The sequence below is a fragment of the Narcine bancroftii genome, chromosome 1 (assembly GCF_036971445.1).
Source record: "Narcine bancroftii isolate sNarBan1 chromosome 1, sNarBan1.hap1, whole genome shotgun sequence".
Lineage (NCBI taxonomy): Eukaryota > Metazoa > Chordata > Chondrichthyes > Torpediniformes > Narcinidae > Narcine > Narcine bancroftii.
This window is the reverse complement of record NC_091469.1, coordinates 268697860-268719779: the sequence shown is the minus strand read 5'-3', so window position 1 is coordinate 268719779 and position 21920 is coordinate 268697860. Positions and strand designations below refer to the sequence as shown.

General features: G+C 39.6%; 1 protein-coding gene across 3 annotated transcripts in view; it reads left to right on the top strand.

The window, feature by feature from the left end:
• Window positions 1-21920, top strand: part of abcc8 (ATP-binding cassette, sub-family C (CFTR/MRP), member 8) — a 136247-nt gene that overhangs the window by 88962 nt on the left and 25365 nt on the right. For all 3 annotated transcript variants that reach the window (XM_069898430.1, XM_069898411.1, XM_069898420.1), the window contains 9 exons: window positions 1502-1600; window positions 3268-3352; window positions 7815-7895; window positions 11089-11226; window positions 12979-13104; window positions 13449-13554; window positions 15899-16146; window positions 17137-17303; window positions 18122-18191. In XM_069898430.1, the coding sequence (XP_069754531.1) occupies window positions 1502-1600; window positions 3268-3352; window positions 7815-7895; window positions 11089-11226; window positions 12979-13104; window positions 13449-13554; window positions 15899-16146; window positions 17137-17303; window positions 18122-18191 (1120 nt within the window). The remainder of the gene's footprint in view (window positions 1-1501; window positions 1601-3267; window positions 3353-7814; window positions 7896-11088; window positions 11227-12978; window positions 13105-13448; window positions 13555-15898; window positions 16147-17136; window positions 17304-18121; window positions 18192-21920) is intronic.

Genomic DNA, 21920 nt, shown 5'->3' with positions numbered 1-21920 from the left:
AGGGGGAGTGATGGAATTACTCTGGACAATAAAGATTTTGCTTCCTGAACACTTTTGGGTGTGCATTATGGATTTTGGGTTGCTGATCATGAATATCACCTTATAATTTTCCTGTCCCATACTGTTTTTTTAGATATATTTTGTGATTTTCTGTCATATTTTAAGTCTACTATAGCCACAAAGCAAGCTGTTTTGGACAGTTGAAGCATGTCTGGACAAGCACTCAATGCAGGTGCTATGCAAATATGGTCTTAGACCTGGACATGCTTAGTCAGGATAGATGCAGACAGGCTATAAAAGCAGCTCACATATGCAGATACTGAGCATTACATTGATATTAGATAAAATGCATTTTGATGCACATGTTCTTTAGGCAATAGTGAGTGCACTTAACAGTAGTATTTATTGGCTTCAGAAAGATTCAGTATAATAGAAATGTCTGCTTGATGTTACAACAGCTGGGATACAAGCATTTGTGGCGAGTAGACGCTTAAATACTACATTCAATGAAAGTCAATTTTATGTTTCTCCAACTTCTTACATGATGTAGCAAACCTGAAATGATTGTGTTCACCTTGAAGTTTTCCAACATAATCCCTTTTTTTTTCAGGAAGCAAATAGTTTGAAACAATTTTTTTGTCCTGTGTTATCCATTGTTTGTCTTTCAGGTAGCTCCATGGTGGGTGGGTGGGGACCTGCTGATGCAGTGTCAGTTAAATGTTTTCAAGTATAATGTGAATGAAAATTAAATAAAATGCTTTAAGGTTTATATATTCATGCAAATGAAATTTGTTCAGTGTAAGTACAGTGTAGTATTTTTATCTTTTAAAATGTTTATTCTTAATGCTGGTGTATTAGGCATTTTAAGAATAAGTCTCAAGCAGAAAATACACTTATCTGACATCTACCAATCCCCAGAGGTGCTGGATACTGGGGTTTTACTGTTTTGATTTTTTTTTGGAATAAAATATTACATAACACATGGATATTGGTGTATCTGGTCCTGATGAACTGTTAAGAGTGTTGACAATTCTAAGCACAGACTTGCAAGATCCTAATGAGAATAGAAATATTCTCCCCAAAAAAAGAAGTTTGAGTTTTTCAGGCAAAAATGCACTTCAATCACTCTATAAGTGTCCATGTACTGTCATGTAATTTAAATTTAAATTATTTTTTAAAAAATTTAGATGTACAGCATGGTAACAGGCCCTTTCGGCCAATGAGCCTATGCCGCCAAATTACAGCCACCCAATTCACCTACAACCCAGGTAGGTTTTGAATGGTGGGAGGAAACCGGAGCACCCGAGGGAAAACCCATGCAGATACTCCTTACAGACAGCAGGGGATTCAAACCCCGGTCCCGATCATTAGTGCTGTAACAGGATCGTGCCAACTCCTGCACTAATAGTGCAGCCCATAATATCTTCCAAATATATGAAAAAAATCTTAATTTATCTAAACACACAGGACATCTATTTTGATATATTTTGTTATTTTGTAGGAGACGAAGATCTGTGGCCTATGCTGCTCAGAAACCATGGTTATTAAACACAACAGTGGAAGAGAACATCACATTTGGAAATCCTTTCAATAAACAAAGGTAATAGAGTCTCTGTAAGGGTACGATAGTTGTGTAGCAGGAAATAAATGCAGTTAGTCTTTTGGAACGAGATCTCCAGGTTGTCCACAAAATTATATTTTACTCATTTTTAAATCACACGTACACTATACTTCACATCTAACTTACAATTTTGCATACTGCCTCACAGGAGAGACAGTAATGAGCTAATGCTATTAAAAGTTTTAATGCTCTGTGGACAGAGTGGGTCATGAGGATGCATTAATTTTCACAAATGATACACAAGTAATATATTTATGGAAGTTGCACAATCACATCAAACAGAAGCATATGGCTGTCACTATCTGCAACATTTTAATGGTTCTGTAACCAATTATCTCATCAATGTGACCATGCTTTACAGTCCACGACAGGTGTTGTTTTCTCTTTGCTGTTATTCACAGGGTCTAAGTGTTTTACAGTTTTGTTTTTCTTCAAGGCAGACACAACGAGTTGGGGGGGAGGAATTCTAGATATCTGAAGCCAGCCCTAAAATTAAGAATAATTGAAATTATTCAATTATTACTTGTAGGGTCAGTAAACTTGAAACATAGGAACTCTCCTCACAAGTGACAAATTTCCAAGTTGAACGAAAGCCACCTGCAATCTTCTTCAAAGCTCTAATTCAGGGTCCCCAAACTTTTTAGACCATCAACCCCTCATGGAATCCTTGATCCCTCACGGACCCCAAGGCATGGAATCCTTGGAGTGGTGGCGGGGCTGGACAGCTACCCCTGTCATAGGCACTATTTACAGTAGACACGCCCTTGCTTTCAACCACAAAAGTTCAATCGGATCCCCCCCCCCCCCACCCACCCACCCACCGCCATTTATCGAGTCCCTTTCAACCCCCTGGCATTCATTGATCCCTTGGATTGTCCCATCGACCACTTTGGAGACCCCTGCTCTAATTGATTATAAGATGGCATTCATTTAGTTGTGTTGGTCTACAATTGATCACGACAGATCACAGATAAAGTGATTTCATAATTTTATCCCCCTTGTAATTTCAGCTGTGTTAATGAGAATCTCCAGAGCATCACAAACTGCCACTATCATGTGGCTGTTTGGCCAAGTGGAATGCCATATATTGTGAAATAGACATGTCATGAAGTCAGCCAGTTCCTTTCCAGCACTTAAGAAAGGCTAAATATTGAGTTTAAAAGTTTACCAGGGAGCTTTTGAAATAATTTTTACATTATATTACTTTGTATTGCAGCTATGCAAGACCTCCACTAAGTTACTACAGACTGGTTATGTTCAGATAAAACTGCTTCAAATAGATAATATATAGAGTAATGAAACTTTAAAAATAGCTTATTTGTCAGGGTATGAAATAGAACATGGCTTGATAATATTTTACAATCTGTGTTAGGCTGATAATTTTGTGGAAGTTGATAGAGTCCTGTAATGATAATATCGATTGTATGGTTTAAACTCACCCATTTGTTTTCTTTTGCTTTGATAAAATGCAGTAGTGTGGAAAATATTATTGTTATCAACAAAACAATGTATAGGTTTGCATGATCATATTGGCTTCAGTAAAACCAAGGCAGTATATACTATTTTCTAAATATCTGTTTCCTCCGAGTCAGTTCAATGGATGTAATAAAGTGATTCCTAATGACACCTTGCTGTTCTCTTCACAGATATAGAGCCGTAATTGATGCTTGTTCACTTCAGCCAGATATCGATATTCTTCCTCAGGGAGATCAGACACAAATTGGCGAGAGGGTCAGTAACACCACCCCCCCATCCCCCCCCCATGTCAATCTTAAAAAAATTTTTAATGTTTAATTATTAAAGAGTCATCTGTGTGATTGAATAGAAGCCCAACACAGGATTTTAGTCATGTTATTCATTTTTCAAGCCAGATAATTAAATGATCAAGAATTACAAATCCTAAAGGTGTAGCTTTTGTGTTGAGGCAGTGATTGGACACGTGTTGTGAGAATTACTCAAATCATAAGATTGAGAAACAGACAACTGTAAATTAGATTTCTTGTGTTTAATTACCTTACTAATGAATTTATGACACATTTCTTGGTCTCTTACATTGGCAACAAACTGAAACGTAGGGTTGAAACAAGTACAAACTGACCAGAATCGTTTATTTTGTGGTGATGTGCCTTTGTGTTGAATGATTATAATAATTGTCATGACATTGTCAACACTACCAAATGGAGGCACGGTTAGTGTGGCGGTCAGCGCAACACTGTTAAAGCAGCAGTGACCAAGGTTCAAATCCGGCACTGTCTGTAAGGAGTTTGTATGTTCTCCCCGTGTCTGTGTGGGTTTCCTCTGGGTGCTACAGTTTCCTCCCAGCCTTCAAAATAAATATACTGTGGGTTGTAGGTTTAATTGGGCAGCAGGGGCTCATGGACCTGAAGAGCCTGTTACTGTGCTGTATGTCTAAAATAAAACTTTTGAGCTATCCATATCCCACAAATGAGCCATCGAACCCAACTGCACTGCACTAATGATTGTGAGGTCTTACGGAGAACTCCACCAGCCATTAATAACTGTAATTGCACCTTCCCATCTGTTCTTATGCTGCACTTTCCACACGTTCCTTTCCTGGCCTGAGAAAATAATAGTAATAATAAGAGCTTCCCCTCTTTCTTTTTCTGTTCATTATATAGTAAGCTATTTGATGCAATTTCAATGTTACAATTGAATTAAATTTCAAATCTTAATGTCAAAGTTGAAATGGATTTATATTTATAAAGACGTTAAAAAATCCCACGACTTTCACTCACCATTCCCACCTCCCTCTGTATTTGAGCAATTCTTTATATTGCTGTCTTTATACAGTAAAATCCCTGGTATCTGGCACCTACAGCAATTGTGGATGCCGCATATGCGAATTTTCCGGTTGACAGAGACACACTCTTGCAATGCCTAACTAATACACCTGCATTGAGAATACACATTTTAAAAGAAAAAGGACAGGGCAAATGTAAAGTAATTTGAAAATAATCATATTTGAAAATATGTAAAGTTCGCTTTAATCATGTGTGATCGTACAGATTCTATCACCAATGTGTATATGTACAGATGGTCGTGTAGGATGACTGCGATTGGCTGATAGTGTAGCCACACCTACTGGCAGGTCTTAAAGGATTGCTCCTAGCCAGACCAGGTCATTCTGGACTGGTCGACCTACTTGTGATAAGCTCCAGTCTTTTAGTTAATAAAAGCCTCGGTTTGGATCAACAAGTCTTTGGTTCTTTCGACGTGCTCTACATCATGTAATTCTCGTAACTTACAAAGTTTAATTTTAAATTCAAACCCCAGTTACTGGTGCTGAAACAGCATTAAGCTAAACGCTATGATAACCATCTTTCTTTGGCTTGGCTTCGCGGACGAAGATTTATGGAGGGGTACGTCCATGTCTGCTGCAGGCTCGTTGGTGACTGACAAGTCCGATGCGGGACAGGCAGGCACGGTTGCAAGGGAAAATTGGTGGGTTGGGGTTGGGTGTTGGGTTTTTCCTCCTTTGTCTTTTGTCAGTGAGGTGGGCTCTGCGGTCGTCTTCAAAGGAGGTTGCTGCCCGCCGAACTGTGAGGCACCAAGATGCACGGTTGGAGGCGAGATCAGCCCACTGGTGGTGGTCAATATGGCAGGCACCAAGAGATTTCTTTAAGCAGTCCTTGTACCTCTTCTTTGGTGCACCTCTGTCTCAATGGCCAGTGGAGAGCTCACCATAAAACACGATCTTGGGAAGGCGATGGTCCTCCATTCTGGAGACATGACCCACCCAGCGCAGTTGGGTCTTCAGCAGCATGGATTTGATAATCATACCACCATCATAATTAATCCCCCTCCCCGAAGTTTACAGATAAAGCCTTTCCAATATACTTAATACAAATAAAGAATCTTAATAGGCAAGGACAGGGAGACACTTTGGGAGAGATGCCCCAGCATTGACTGGCATCAATCAGATGTACATCCTGGGTACTGCCATTTTAATCAAACAGAAATTTATTCAAGCATCTGCCGTGGGCAGGATAAGGCCAGGGCATTCTGCTGGCTGAATGTTGCTCCCATCTTCACCAAGGGGTTATGTGTGGCTTTGGAGAATGTTTGCTTTTACAATTTTAATCTTTTATTTACATTTTTGTTTATTCTTAATTATTTTTATTTCTTTATTTGTTTATTGTTTCCTCAATTTTTTTTCCAGTTGTTTAAATTCTAGTTACTGGATATCTTACCGTACTTGTTTATGGTGATAGCGTAAGTTAATTGTATTATTAGCATTAATCAACAAACTGGTCCTTGAATCACAGTGGGATTTCATTTGAAGTTGTTCTGTTTCTGCTGGTATTTTGAGCTGTGCTTAATGGGGCTCGTCCTCACAAGGATCTGTCTGTTCAGGAATGTTTCCCAAGACATTGGGGATGAACTCTATTTTATTTTTATTAGCTGCACTTTGACAATTGGGGTTTTCAATGCAAGTTCTATAAAACAGTATTGTAATATTTGATCAGGTTTATAACCGCAACCTGGATGCGATAGAAAATAATATCATCTGACTGGATGCAATGGGCAGGATATATTGTAACCTTTAATAATTAAACTGTTCATTACTGGAATGATCAAGAGACTGTTCACTTCTTTCAATGATAATTGGTCTTAATAATGATATTGGAAGAGCTCATTTTCATTTCTGTCTCCATTTTCTTGGGGAAATATTCAGCCCTATCCCAAGTAATAATTCCAGTACAAATTATATTCTGGAACAACCAGCTTCATTCCCCGATATGACAAGAAATCTGACACTGAACAAGTTCTGCTGCAAATTAAGAGCTTTATTTAACCCCCAAGGTGGACCTTATTTCAGAATCAGTATTTATTGTCATGAACAAGTCATGAAATTTGGTGTTTTGTGGCATCATAATCATAGTGTAAATATTCATGTAAACCACCTGACAAAATAAATAAAAAATAGTGCACAAATTATTGAATGAAGATCTACCGGGACCAATGCCTGAAGAGGGCGCACAAAATCAGTGAACTGGTGCGGACTTGAAAGGCCAACATGGCCTGTTTCCGCTCCGTAAATGGTTATATGGTTAAAAAGTCAAAATAAGCCAGAATCTTTACTTCATTGATCATTCAGGAATCGATGGCAATAGGGAAGAAGCTGTCTTTGTGCCATTGAGTGCTCGTCTTTAAGCTCCTGTAGCTTTTTTTCCAATGGTAGGAGAGTGAAAAGTGGTAGGGGTCCTTGAAGATAGAGATTGCTTTTTTAAGACACTGCCTCATGTAAATGTCCTCGATGGAGTGATCTGGTGCCCGTGAAGTCACAGACCGAATTAATAACACTCTGGAGTTTTTTCTTGTCCTGAGCATTGGCACCTCCTTACCAGACAATGATGCAACCAGCCAAAATGCTCTCCACTGTACACCTGTAGAAGTTTTCAACAGTCTTTTGTGAGATACCAAATCTCCTCCGACACCTCACAAAGTGTAGCCGCTGGCAAGCCATAGACATAGAGGCTCCAGGACAGATCCTCGGAGATGTTGACACCCAGAACTTTGAAGTTTTTGACCCTCTCCATTATTGAGCACTCGATGAGGACTGGGTCGTGTTCCCCTGACTTCCTCCTGAAGTCCACAATCATCACCTTTGCTTTGGTAAAATTGAGTGCAAGGTTGTTGATGTAACACCCCTCAACAAGCTGATCTATCTCCCTCCTGAACGCTTCCTCATTGCCATTTGTGATTCTGCCAACAACTGTGGTGTCATCAGCAAATTTGTAGATAAGCATTGGAATTGTGCCTGGTCAGAGAGATGCGCCTGTGTTGATAGTCAGTGAGGAGGAGACATTGTTTCCAATTTGTACTGACTGTGGTCTTCCAAAGAGGAAGTCAAGAATCTAGTTGTAGAGGGACCACACAACCACTTTCATTTCTACCAACTTCACAATGCCTCAGTTTATTTGTTGCTAATGTTGCAACTGTAATATCAAAATGGAGAGATGGAGAATGACATTTGCAGGATTAAAATCCAATATTCCATGGAACATTACATCAATGAACATTTTATTAATTACCAGTTTTGAAGAGTGTGAACATATCACAATTAAATATTAATGAATGTCATGGGAATAGAACCCAAGACTTTCATGTTTTGTTTTATTTGGTGTAAATAAATGTCTGCTTGCTGTTAATCTCCCCTAATCTTCTGCAGGGAATTAATCTAAGTGGCGGACAGCGTCAACGCATCAGTGTAGCAAGATCCTTATACCAACAGACCAATGTTGTATTTCTGGTGAGTGCCATTAATTGCTTGGTTCAATTTAAAATGCACCTCTTACAAAGTCAATCAGAGTATTTAAAAGTTTATTCAACTAATGTTTCCAAAAAAAAGTAAACTAAAAATGTAATTTGGAATAAACTGACCTCAATAAACAACATTGAACCTGGTGTTTGTTTTGGACACAGCAATACTCATCAAGGTTAGTCCCAAAGATATGTTCTGCACAGCCTCTTATAAGCTGTCTGACCATCAGCTGAGGAAGAATGAAGCGATAATGGTGATGTAAGAAGGGGAATGAAGGAGGTATCCAAGGCAACTCCTTTTTTGATTCTTCACCAATAGCTGAACTGTCTGAACAATGCCATCCCCAAAGAAATGCCACATGGTACTTCTAAGTGACTGGCCTTGTATAATTTCCACTTGTTCACAATCCAAAAATAATACCCAACAGAGAAAAAATTCACACACAAGTTTGGAATTGCATCATGCCTCATTGTATTCTTGCACTTGAAAATGTCCTTGGCTGCAGCGATTTCTCGAAGCCCGGAGAAAGGTTGTTGAATCTCAGTCGCCAAGACCCCAGGTGATCTTGGTAGAGAAACGTGATCAGCTTGGAACCACGGGGCACACTTATCTCCTTATGTACCTGTAGATGTGCTTTAGTGTTCAAGCTGCTGCTTGTCCTTGAACATTGGCCAACAAACTCCATTGTGATCGAGTCCACAAGTATCCAAGTGGAGTTAGCCACCCCTCCAAATAAAAGGCTCAAGGTACTTCACAAAGAGTTAAGCCAGGTCTGGTTTGGACTTCTTTTGTGCAGAATTTGGAAAAAGGTATAGCACATTCCCTTCATCTATGTGTAGGTGACCACATTTAGTTCCTCTACATTATTGTGGGAAGATTATCAATTCCCCATGCCCAAAACACGAATTATTCATTTTCAGTGCTTTAAGCAGATCCCACCTCTGTGATATCTTTTGTGTACAGAGCAATGCTGGTATATAAATTGGTGAATGAAAGAACAGTGTGACATTCGAGGATTATTTGATGTTTTCTTGACTTTTTCCCTCACTGTCAGGTCAGGTTGCACTTCCCAGAAAGGCACAGGGGGAAGATGTAGTTGTGGATAGTGCCTTATAAATCAGAAATTGTGAATTGTGTAATTATATGAAAGAAACAAAGTGCAAATAGTGCAAATTTGGGAACAGAAATGATGGTCTGACAGGAGAGACAGAGCAAAAGAATTAACATTTCATGTCATTTACCCTTTCACTAAAACCCTGAAGTCATTGAGTTTCTCAACTCAGCCAGTTCCTCAAGTCTAATTTCCTGCCTTTGACCTATGTCAGTTGCCTTTAGAGCCAGAGTTTGAAGCCTCTCTTGTGCTCTGTGATTCTTCTGGCCCTTCCTACAAAAAAAAAGTGTCCATTGCTAGTGTTAGGTAGTGTTGGCTGAGTTTAACTGAACCTGGCCTCATAATAATAATAATAATGGACCTCTTGCTAACATACTGACAGCACAAGTAGACCACCACTACAATTCTTTGTAATGAATAGGTAGTACTCCAACATCTGCAGCTCAATGTAGGACAGTTATTAGAAGAAAAACTTGGAGCCAAAACAGGCACCTGAAGGAGAAATAAAAAGATAAGTGGAATATGATAAATCTATAACATCAGAAATTAACTCATGAGCATTGACACGTGCATAACTCTAACCAAGCAAATGCAAGTTTAGGTTGACTCTGGGGTGGGGGGGTGGGTGGAAGTTCACAAATGGAATAGAATAATGAAAGCAGCAGGAACAAGAAATAATTTTACAAAAAAAATAAACACTGGATAGCGTGATGAGTTATTTTATGAGAATGACTTCTGATTTATCTTTGATTCATGGTGGATATCAGTTATAATTGTGAAAAATGTACATTTTCCTAATTTTCTGTCATAATTTACCAATCATTACATATAACTACTGTACATAGTTAAATTCCAACATGAAACTAAATTTCAATCTAGATTTTATAAATTCACTTAAAAATGCATGCAACATTTGTATGTGATCCACACTAACCCATTAGAAGGAAGAATCACCATTGATTTACTTTTTTTAACATTGAACAACAAAGATTTTGCTTCCTAAACACTTTTGGGGGTATTTTATGGATTTTGGGCAGCTGATCACAAAAATCACCTTAAAAATGTTCTATCACAAACTGGATTTTAGATATAAAATTTTTTGTGATTTCCTGTCATCTTTTAAGTTTACTAGTATATTCCCCACAAAGCAAACTGTTTTGGTCAGTCCAAGCATACATGGACATGCAGTCAGGGCAGTTGAGTTAGGTCTGGGCACGCTTCATCAGGGTAGATGCAGACAGTCTATAAAAGCAGCTCACATACACAGATGGTGTGCATTACATTGATTAAGCATCCAGCTGATTGCAGCTCAATGTAGGACAGTTATTAAAAGAAAAACTTGGAGCCAAAACAGGCACCTGAAGGAGAAATAAAAAGATAAGTGGAATATGATAAATCTATAACATCAGAAATTAACTCATGAGCATACAAAAAACATGAAGTGCAACATGTCATTGAAAACTTCTTTTCTGCACTTGCACTTGGACTTGTTCCTTGGTGCAGTCAGTGACAAACATGGGGAAAGGTTTCACCAGGACAGAGCGACTATGGAAAAGTGGTATCAGGCCAACTGGAAACCATTAATGCTGGCACTGACATGAGAGGCATGAGATGCTGAGTACAATTGAAAATCAGCAGCAAAACATTTTTAGGTCAATTGAACTAGACCAATGTGTCTCCATCATCATGTGAAAGTCAATAAAAGTTAATTTAATGTTTCTCAAACGTTCTACAAGATACAGCAAATCAGAAATGATTTTTGTGTTCAGCTGGAAGTTGCCTTTCATAATCCCCAATTTTTATTCAGGGAAGCAAACCTTTTGGGGAAAAAAAGTTGTTGTCCAGTGTAATCTAAAACCTGTGAAGCTTCTTTCAGCTCTTTGAACAAGTGATCAAGAGGCAATTAAATTATCTCTTTAATCAAATTACCTCCAAAGTTACATATTGTGTTTACAATGTTTGGCAAAAGTTAGGATTTCAACATTCTCATTGCGCAAGGACCATTTTTAGTATATTTGGTGTAGTTAAAAAAGCCAATGAACTTGTATTAATAAACCTTTGGTTTGGCAGGATGATCCCTTCTCAGCTCTGGACATCCATCTGAGTGATCACCTCATGCAGGATGGGATCCTGAAACTGCTGCAGGAAGAGAAACGGACTGTGGTTCTGGTCACTCACAAACTGCAGTACCTGCCCCATGCAGACTGGGTGAGACATTCTGCCCATTTTATAAATGGTATCTGCAATCATTTAATGAACAACTCTGCTTACTTCAATTACTATCATTGTTGGATCCTGATGAGTAATGGTGCTACATTTGATGATTTAAAACACATGAGTTTTGTAAACTTAAGCATCATCTTACTAACTTACAACAGCAGTTACACAGCTATAATAGATCAGGAAACAATTGTGTACAAAATTTCCAGCAAATCGAATACAGAGCAACCAATGCTCAAAAAAGAACAGCTTACCGGGAGGGAAAAGAGTAGTCCGTCATCATCTTGGAATCGACTACTGTTGTTATTGGCTCGTGCCCAAGTCCATAAAACAGTTTTTGTTTTCCATTTTAGCCCAGAATATTTCTATTAAGCTTGAGAAATAAAATATACAGATAACTGCATCACAAGATCACAGCTGGAATGTTAGAGCATATTTTGGAAGATAAAGTGCTTTGCACCCTCGGAACCAGAAGCAGAGATTTTTGAGAGAAATTCGAGTTTAGAAATATAAAACATCATTTTAAAAAGCGTTCAGTGAAATACAGTGGGAGTAGTTTCTGATTGGGACCAGCTATCATTTTATGGGTTCAACTGTGCCCATTCTAAAATTATAAATACCTCTTTCTGATGCATAATTATAGCTCAACCTATTTTTTTTGTTAATAAACATATTACAACGGAAGCAAGAAATCTAAGTGAACATTTGTAAAGGATGATCAGTTTCTTGATTGCTTTACTAAATTTTGATACATGAAATATACTTTGGGAAATGAGTGTACTCAATTCTTCAAAGTGTTGCAGAAACATTTACATTTCATTTCCATAGAGAAACATGCGCAATAGATTTTGTGCCATACGGTTATACAACATGGAAACAAGCTCTTCAGCCCAAATTATACATGTCCCACTCGCCTGTGTTGGTCCATACGTCTCTGAATCTTTTCCTATCCTTATGCCTTTCTACATTCATCCTGTCTGAACAGCTTCCTCTGACGGTTGTCCCACATACCCTCTATCTGTGTGTGTAAACAAAATAAATTACCCTTCAGGACCCTTTTAAATCTTTCCTTTTAAGGCACACCTTAAACCTATGCCTTCTTGTTTTAGACTCCTTTATCCTTGGAAGAAGACTGTGACTACCTTATCTGTGCTCTCCATAATTTCATATGCCTCTGAAGGTAACACCTCAGCCTCCTTCATTCCAGGGAAGAAAGTCACTGCCTGACATTCCTTAAAACTCAAACCTTCCACTCCAAAAAACATCCTCGTGTATCTTTTCTGCACCCTTCACAGATAAATAACATCCTTACTATTGCTGGCCACCCAGAGTGGCTAACTCATGTACCCTCACCAGCATCTGTAACATGAGATCCCAACTCCTGTTACCAACATCTGTAATATGAGATCCCAACTCCTGTTACCAACATCTGTAATATGAGATCCCAACTCCTGTACCCAGTGCCCTAACCAGTGAAGGTAAGCGAGCCAATCATTTTCAGGGAACGATGTACTTGTACCCCTTTGTGTCTATGTTTTACAACACTCTCTGGTACCCTACCATTTAATATGCAAGTCCTGCTCCTGGTTCAACTTACCAAAATGCAACTTTGCAGGTTCAAGTTAAGCTCCATCCGCCACATCTTTATTACTTTGATTATTCTTTAAATTCTGAATAATGTTCATCATCTGAACTATCTCTGTGTTGTATCTTATTTCCTAAATGCTCTGTTTCCAATAGATTATCGCCATGAAAGATGGTACAATTCAGAGGGAGGGCACCCTCAAGGATATCCAGAATTCTGATCCAGAACTCTTTGAACTTTGGAAAACACTGATGAACAGGCAGGATCAAGAATTAGAAAAGGTTCTTCCTTCTAAAGCACAGATTTGTACATTTATAGATTTTAAAACTATTTTGGATAATATTTTCATTGCTAGTTTTATTTTTAGTCTAATATTATATTGGGGGAGGAAAGAAACCAACCCTCAAAAGAGGAAATAATGTGTAATGTGCTCACAAGGTATTGTAGTTTTGAGTGGTGATACTGTATGATCAATATCTACATTTTTCCCCCAAACAATTTGCTCAAATCTCAGTCCTTGTACAACTCTGATTTAAGTTTGATTTGAATATAATTGTTTGAAATTCTGTACGTTATTTGTCACACATTGAGTGTGAAAGGATTAAATTTTTACTTTACTCTGCAGGAAACTATAGCTGAAAACAAAACCATTTTGGAGCGAAAGAACTTGCGGAGAGCAATGTACTCTCGAGAAGCTCTCCTCAAAACACTGCAGGAGACTGAAGATGAAGGTATTAATCTAAATTATAACAGCGTTAATGCTGCATACAAGTGTTTCCATGGAGATGTCCTGCGCAACAAAACATGTTAGGAAAAATATTAGACTAACCTGACACTATACAAATGAAATGGCATCATGAGAGGTGTTGTTTGTTATTCTATTCAGGTTTAATTTCACTCAGACAATTGAATGAAACTGAAAATTTTTAGCTGATGAAATTTTCCAAATGATGCTGCTGTTTTCTTCAGGTCGTATTGAGCCAAGAAAAATAATATTATGTATAAAATTGAGGGTCTTGCTAATATAAATTGCTAAATGTATTCCCCTTCTGGAACAGTGAAGAATAATGTAGTGTAAACGGTGGAAGGATGAGCAGGCAGATGAATATTTGTTCTCCTCAGTGGGTGGCAGCAATTCAGAACACAGTTCCAGAAAGTGTGGTAGAGGCAGAAACTCTGATTACATTTCAAATGTGCTTGGATGAGCACATACCGAAAGAAAATAGACACACACACCGAGAGCAGTTCAGTTTATACAAATGTTTATTACAAATTCAAAAGCTGATTTCAAACTACAATATGCTAGCCCTTCCCAACTATACTTATCAATTCCTGGACTGGTCCCAACTGCCGAAGCGAGGCAACGACTGCACACTTGTAGTAGGTTGTTGGGGCGCCGGTAGCAGCTTCTCCACCTCCCCCGACCAGGACGTTGACTGGACTCTAGAAGTTCTTCTTCTTGCTGAGAGATGTTGCCACCTCTCGGAAAGTCTCAAACTTCAGCAGCGGGTCCATGGCTTATATTACCCAAAAACTGTTTACCCAACCACCTATTCCCAGCACAGCAAGAAAGGTAAGCGAGCAAGCTAGCATGCCTAGGCTTCTATCGAATAACATAATTTTCAGCTTATCACTTTGAATACAATAGTTTATTTTGCATCAAGGCTAGGCCTCTGACAGTCTGTGACCAAAACAAGCAGGAAGATTAAATGTTCTTGGTACACAGATGTCCTTTTTGGCCCTTCGGTGGAATTTAGCTTATGTCTGCTGATTCTAAAAAACAAGCAGGTTCTCAGCCTTGCAGAAGCAAAGGCTGCAAAAGTAAAAAACACGATTTAAATCTTCCATTACAAGATCAATGACTTGAAGGGCTTTGGGCCCACAGCTGGAAAGTAGAGTTGGGGTGGATTTTTTTTTGACTGACAGAGACTATGGGCCATAAACCTTCTATGATATACATTTTCCACGATCTTATGACTTGGGAAGTCTTGGTGTGATCTCTAATGGGTGGAAGATAATAATTAATAAATGATTAAAAAGTTATGCAATATCAAATGTTCACGTTACCCCACATACAAAAGTGGAAATGCTTTCCAAAGCCTCAGCTCAAAAAATCCTTTACTTTAGGGAGCCTAAAATGTACTTATTTTAATTTTTTTTAAATTTAGACATACAACACGGTAACAGGCCATTTCAGCCCACGAGTCTGTGCCGTCCAATTTACACCCAATTAACCTCCACCTCCAATATGTTACGAATGGTGGGAGGAAACTGGAGCCCCCGGGGAAAACCCATGCAGATTGTATTGACAGCGCGGGAGATGAACACCAGTCCCGATCGCTGGCACTGAAAAGGGGTTGCGCTAACCACTACGCCATCCATGCTGCCCATGTCCGGCTCCACGCCACAACAGAGAATGAAAATTTAAATACATTTCAAGTGATATGAAGAGGTAGTGGTGGAAGAGCCCAGTGGTCTGCTGGAGTGACCACACCTTTCAAAGAGAAAAGTTACCCAATCACTAAAAATCCAAAGCACTTCCAATGCTGGAAACGCTCAGTAAGTCGGGCAGCATCTTTAGAAAGAGAAATAAAGTTAATATTTCAGGTTAAAGAAACTTCACTCAGACTGGGGGGAAAAAAATAAGAGAAGTTGTTTTAAGTGACAGGACCAATGAGAGGACAAAAGGAGCATTTTTGATGTGGAGTTACCAAAATTGACATGGGGAGAAGAAAGAAGCAAGGCTAAAATACACAATCCCTATCAAGGTACAAAATTAGAGTAGGGTAAAGATAAAATATATGAAAGACACAACCAAGAATAGCTTGTTTAAATACAGTTATTGGATTAAAAGATTAGAATGAAAGGGAGGGAAGATGTTCTCAAATCTGAAAAAAAAGTACTCGGCTTTTATTCCCACGCACAAGTAATATCCAAAATGCTGTGAACAGCAGCAAGAGAAGAAGGTTCACTGATAAGCAACCTGCTATCAGTGGTAGGTTACAAATATGACTGCAATTAATTTAAAAATGCTGTGCTGCATTTCTCACAGCTTCCTTTGTACATTTGCTGCAGAGGATATGGCAGAGGATGATGACGAAGACCACCTTTCCTCGGTCCTGCGCCAAAGAGCGAAGATGCCATGGCGTGCCTGTGGCAAATACCTGAGCTCAGCAGGCTGCATTCTGCTGCCTCTGCTCATCTTTTCTCAGCTGTTCAAGCACACAGTGATGGTGGGAATCGACTACTGGCTGGCAAAATGGACCTCAGATGCTATCTACATCAAGATTGAAGCAGAAAGAGGAAATTGTTCTTTGGCCCAGGTAAAGACAGTAGGCCTTCATGCTGAACTTTTGAGCCCTTGCACTGCTATTTCTAGCATGCTTTTGCCGCATCTGATTTGGCAGCCAAGGGTAAAAGAATGTTCTGATTCTGGTTCCCCAAGGGATAGCAGGGTTGGAGGTAGTCCTCCATCTGTTGTACAAGTTGGCAGCATAAAATGTCAAGGCTAAACTCTGTGTTAAAGTACTTCATATTCTACAGACTCTTCCAAGCCTCAGTAGTTTATCTGTTTAGACGTTGGTCAAGGTGCTGTAAGGGTGCAAAAAACTCAGCTTTGTTTCGCCAGAAGGGTCAGCTCCAAAATGGATGTTGGGTGGGGGGGGGTAGAATTAGCAATGTTGGGGGGGGGCACCGTGGAATGCTCATAAACTCGCTCAGCCGGGTGGGGGGGGGGTGCAGTTGCTGTTGGATGATGGGACCTACCTGCTAAGCCATTCTGACGTAGGAGATGAGTGCGCCGCTTTTATGGCGTCAAGCGTCACAGACGTTATTTCCGCTTGACGCACACTAGTGACATGGCCAGGGGAGGTGGAGAGTCACTAGCGTGCATCAAGCTATACACCAGTGACGCAGGTAGGGGAGGGTCTGACGGCAAGCGATGACCATTACCGTATGAGGGGCACAGTATCTCGCTTGGGGGGGGGGGCGCAATCCCCGCAGATGCCCCACCATCCCCAGCACTGACCCTGTTAACTAGTGCCTTTTCTGGATTCTTTATTTCACCAACTAATATTTTTGCATACTCTTAGCCATCTAGTTGTCAACCATTGCAAATGGAAGAAATGCAACCTTTCATGGAGTCTCTCAAAAGCATTATTAAATTAATTTAAGGAACAATTGGATGGCTTTATTTCTTTACAGGATTCCGTAATTAAAGCCATAAAAACATGAACTTATTTAAGGAATTGTTGATCTTCTAGTACTCAGTATTGCATCCCTTCTTATTAATTTATTTTATATTTGCTACCCAGAACTGCCACTTCAATCATTCTTCCTACATAATAGTGTTCAGCGTTCTCTGCTGCCTGGGGATTGTCCTCTGTTTGGTTACCTCTATTGCTGTGGAATGGACAGGCCTCAAAGTGACAAAGGAATTGCATAAGAGTTTGCTCAACAAAGTCATCTTGGCTCCAATGCGGTACTGGACTACCTTTTTAAATGTTTCATTGTTCTCAAATTCTATTTTAATTGAAACTGTCTGTCATGAAATTTACATAATTGTATTGAAAGTCAGATTTATGCATCAGCTGTACTTCAGTTTTGAACTCTACAGGTTGCATTAAAATCACCTTTTTTTAAAAAAAATCCTAGCTCTGGAGCTTAAATTGCTTTTAACAATGGATGTTAGGGCTTATTTCAACAAACGAGTAAAAAATAGAACTCTACAAGTTGCATTAAAATCATCTTTTTTTTTAAAAAAACTCCTAGTTCTGGAACTTAAATTGCTTTTAACAACGAATGTTAGGGCTTATTTCAACAAACGAGTAAGAAATAGAACACAATGAAAATAAATGGATCAAGGATCCTCACATACAGTTCTAATAAAATCATGCTTTGTTTTAGGGATAATTGATGACAATTTACAAAAGTTATACCTGCAGCCTAAAAAAGTTAGTCCAAGCAATTAATTTACAATAATAGTTTCACATGTTAAGCAGCACAAGTTAAAACTTAGTAACTAAAGAAATCGTGGGAAAGTTTCAACTTTAGGGTATTAAATCTGTGAATCATGTTTTCAACAGTATTCTAATCGTTTTTCAGAACTAAACAGAAATTTAATTTTACTGCTGTTTAACCATCTGAAATCACTGCACATAAATACTAAATGGTAATCGGGGTTAAAGCAGAACCATTTCCCCAGGCAAGCCAAGGGAACAAAGTGAGCAACCCTAGTGATAAGTAAACTATTTCTAAGAGCGCAGTACACATTTCTCACTGATCCAATTATCCCTTTAGATTCTTTGAGACCACTCCTCTTGGGAACATTCTGAATCGATTTTCTGCAGATACCAATATCATTGATCAGGTAAGAATTGTTTGGAGGGTTTCTGAAGTCCTTATTGCACCAAATTTCTGAAGTATACTGGAAGCATCATAAAGCCCAACATTCAGAAATGTCAACTAAAGCAACTACCACCTAACAGCAGTTGCACGTTACTCAGGAATTGATTCTCATTTGCAAATGATTAGCAAAGATTTGAACTGTAAAGTCATGCTGTGGTATTCCTTTACATTCTACAGGATTTGGACTTCTCTTTTGAAATTGTTCAATTAAGAACCAATTTCTCCATTGTAACCCTGCTTTTGACACAAGCACCAGCTATACTGCAGCAGGGAAACAGCCCCTTCAGCCCACTGACCATGATAAATCCCTGTACCACTTTATCTCCCCACATTTCCAACAACCGCAAACCCTCCCAAGATTCTATCACTCACTAACACACCAGGAACAATTGACAGTGGTCAAGTAGTTTACCAATCTACATGTGGCCCCCCCAAAGCGAACCTGTGAGGGTTACAGGGAAAACCTGCAAGTCCCTCAGGCGAAACCAACGCCAGGGTTGAATGGAGGTTGCCGGAGCTTTGAGCCTACTGTGCTCAACTAACTGTGCTACTGTGCTGCTCCTTTCTGTCCCCAGTAAAATTCTAATCATTCTATCATTGCACAGAATTACAAAGAAATTACTCTGTGCAATGATACCCATGATGCTAGACCATCAGAGTGCTTTTCTGAGTTTAATTTAAATACTCCAGATTTTTCTGAAGACTTCTTGGGAATATGTTGGCTTACTTCATTATTTCAAATAGTTCCAACCTGTGAGAGCTAGATATCCCAGCTACTGTAATTGAATGCTTTACAATTTTGAATGCTTTTTATTTATATGTCTCTATTCTACTTTAATAACTGTGCTGTCACTTATGCCAAAGCAAGTCGAGGTTATATGCTTTCATTAGGTGTATGTTGTGCAGTGTATTACTACTGTAATGCAAAGGCCAAATCACTGCATGGCACTAAAGTTTAATTACCATTGAATGCATAAAGTTCATGAATTGAATGGTTGCAAGTCAGAAGACAAAATGAAACTGATGCCAATAGATTAGCTCAGTTGGTGGTGATCATATTTAAGTTAGCAAACTTATTGTCAAATCCAGTAGAACTTTCTGGAATAAAATTAAGAATGACACTTCACCGTACTACAGAACAGGTTTCTCTAGACTTTTAGCACCACCTTTCCACTGGTCTGAGGGTTTGCAGGCTGTGGAAAATTTGTTCTGTGATTCAATATCAATACCTCTTTGCACTAATCTGGAGTGCAGGTGGAACAGACTGATTGTTCTAACTGCCTCTGATCCAAGATCTGGTGCAGTGTTCAGTGTCATTTGCATTATTAGTGCTTGCCAAGAGCACAAAGCTTTTGTGAAGGGGTTGCAGAGATATTATGGGTCCTCAGAGAGTCTCTTTAAAACATGCACACAAGTGTAATATTTCTCAAATAAAATCAGAAGCTGCTGGAAATACTCAACAGATACTCAGCATATTTGGGGCCTGCCTGATCTTGTATATTTTCAGCATTTTGTGTTGGGTTTTTTTTTAATTCCCTCATTGGCCATTTCTTACTTTTTATTCAGGCCATTGGCTGATTGTTCCAAGGGTCAAGGTTCACATTTCTGAAGCCCTGGTTCTCCCAGTGTTTAACAAAGATTTCTAATGATTGTCCAGTGTCATTATTTATTAAGCCTAGAATCATGTTATGCACCAAGAGAACATCTCTAGGCTATCTATTAAATTGTAATTTCTCATTTCCGGAACTATTTTACAAAATCCAAGAAGGAACACTACAGCACAGATCCTTCAGCCCACAATGTCATGCCGACCTGTGTAAACACACTCGACAATCTAATCCTTCCCTATCTCATACCTATAACCCTCTGTCTTCTGTCCATGTGTCTATCTAAAAGAAAAAATGTCCCTGTTGTTCCAGCCTGCATCACCACCCCTGCCAATGCATTCCAGGCACCCACCACTCCGGCTTCTGACACCTCTCCTAAACTTTTGTCCATGCACCTAAAATAGATATCCTCTAACAATTTGCTGTTGTCGCCCCAAGAAAATGATGCTGGCTGTCCACCCCATCCATCTATGGATCTCATAATGTTATATATGTCTGAAGAGTAAAGCCCTAGACTGGTCAAACTTGCTTTACAAGACGTTCTCTAATCTCGGCCACATGCTGGTAAATCTCCTCTGCCTCCTCTAAATCTTCTATATCATGTGTGTAATGAGGCAACCGGAAATGAGCACAATATGCAAGTGTGGTCTAACCAGAGTTTTAGAGAAATGCAACATTATCTCATGAACTCAATAGACAATAGGAGCTGGAGTAGCCCCTTCGGCCCGTCAAGCCAGCACTGCCATTTTACAGATCATGGCTGATCACTACCATCAGTACCCCTTTCCAGCCTTATCCCCATAACCCTTAACTCCTTTGCCCACTAGAGTCTTATCTAACTCTCTTTTGAACATATTCAGTGAATCTGCCTCTACCACCCTCTGTGGCAGAGCATTCCACAGATTCACACTTCTCTGGGTAAAAAAATGTTTTCTCATCTCCGTCCTAAAGGGCCTACCCTGTATTCTTAAACTATGCCCTCTAGTCCTCGTCTCCCCCATCATTGGGAACAAGTAATCCGACTTCACCCAGTCTATCCCCCTGATAATTTTGTATACCTCAATCATGTCCCCCCTCATCCTTCTAAACTCCATCGGATACAAGTCCAGTTTTTCTAGCCTTTCAGCATATGTCAACCCCGCCATCCCTGGTACTAACCTTGTAAATCTGCGCTGCACACCCTCTATAGCTAGTATGTCCTTCCTCAAAATTGGAGACCAGAACTGGATGCAATGCTCCAGGTGGGGTCGCACCAGGGCCCTGTACAACTGCAGAAGGGCGTCTCTGTTCCTATACTCCAATCCCCTCTTCATGAAAGCCAACATGCCATTTGCCTTCTTCACAGCTTTATGAACCTACATGCTAGTCTTCAGTGACCGGTGAACAAGTACTCCCAGATCCATTTGCTCCTCCCCACTCCCTAGCTTGTCTCCATTTAAATAATACTCAGCTTTCCTATTATTGCCCACAAAATGGATAACCTCACATTTGCTTACATTGAACGTCATCTTCCATTCAGCAGCCCACTCCCCCAACCTGTCCAAGACCCTCAGCATTTTCCTGACATCCTCCTCACACCCCACACCGCCACCCAGTTTCGTGTCATCTGCAAATTTGCTCAAGTTATTAATAATCCCCTCATCCAAATCATTTACATAAATTACAAACAACTGAGGACCCAATACCGATCCCTGCGGCACTCCACTCGTCACATCCTGCCATCCTGAAAAAGACCCGCTTACCCCAACCCTTTGTTTCCTATTTCTTAACCAATTTCCTATCCATGTCAGCACCTTACCTCCAATACCATGCTCCCTGATCTTCCCCACTAGTCTCCCATGCGGTACCTTATCAAAGGCCTTCTGGAAGTCCAAATACACCACATACACAGGCTCTCCCAAGTCCACCCTCTTTGTCACATCCTCGAAAAATTCCAGAAGGTTAGTCAAGCATGACTTACCCTTAAGGAATCCATGCTGACTAGCCCTTATACTATTATTTCTGCCTAAGTGTTCTGCTATTACTCCTTTTATGATAGACTCCAATATCTTCCCCACCACCGACGTCAGGCTGACCGGTCTATA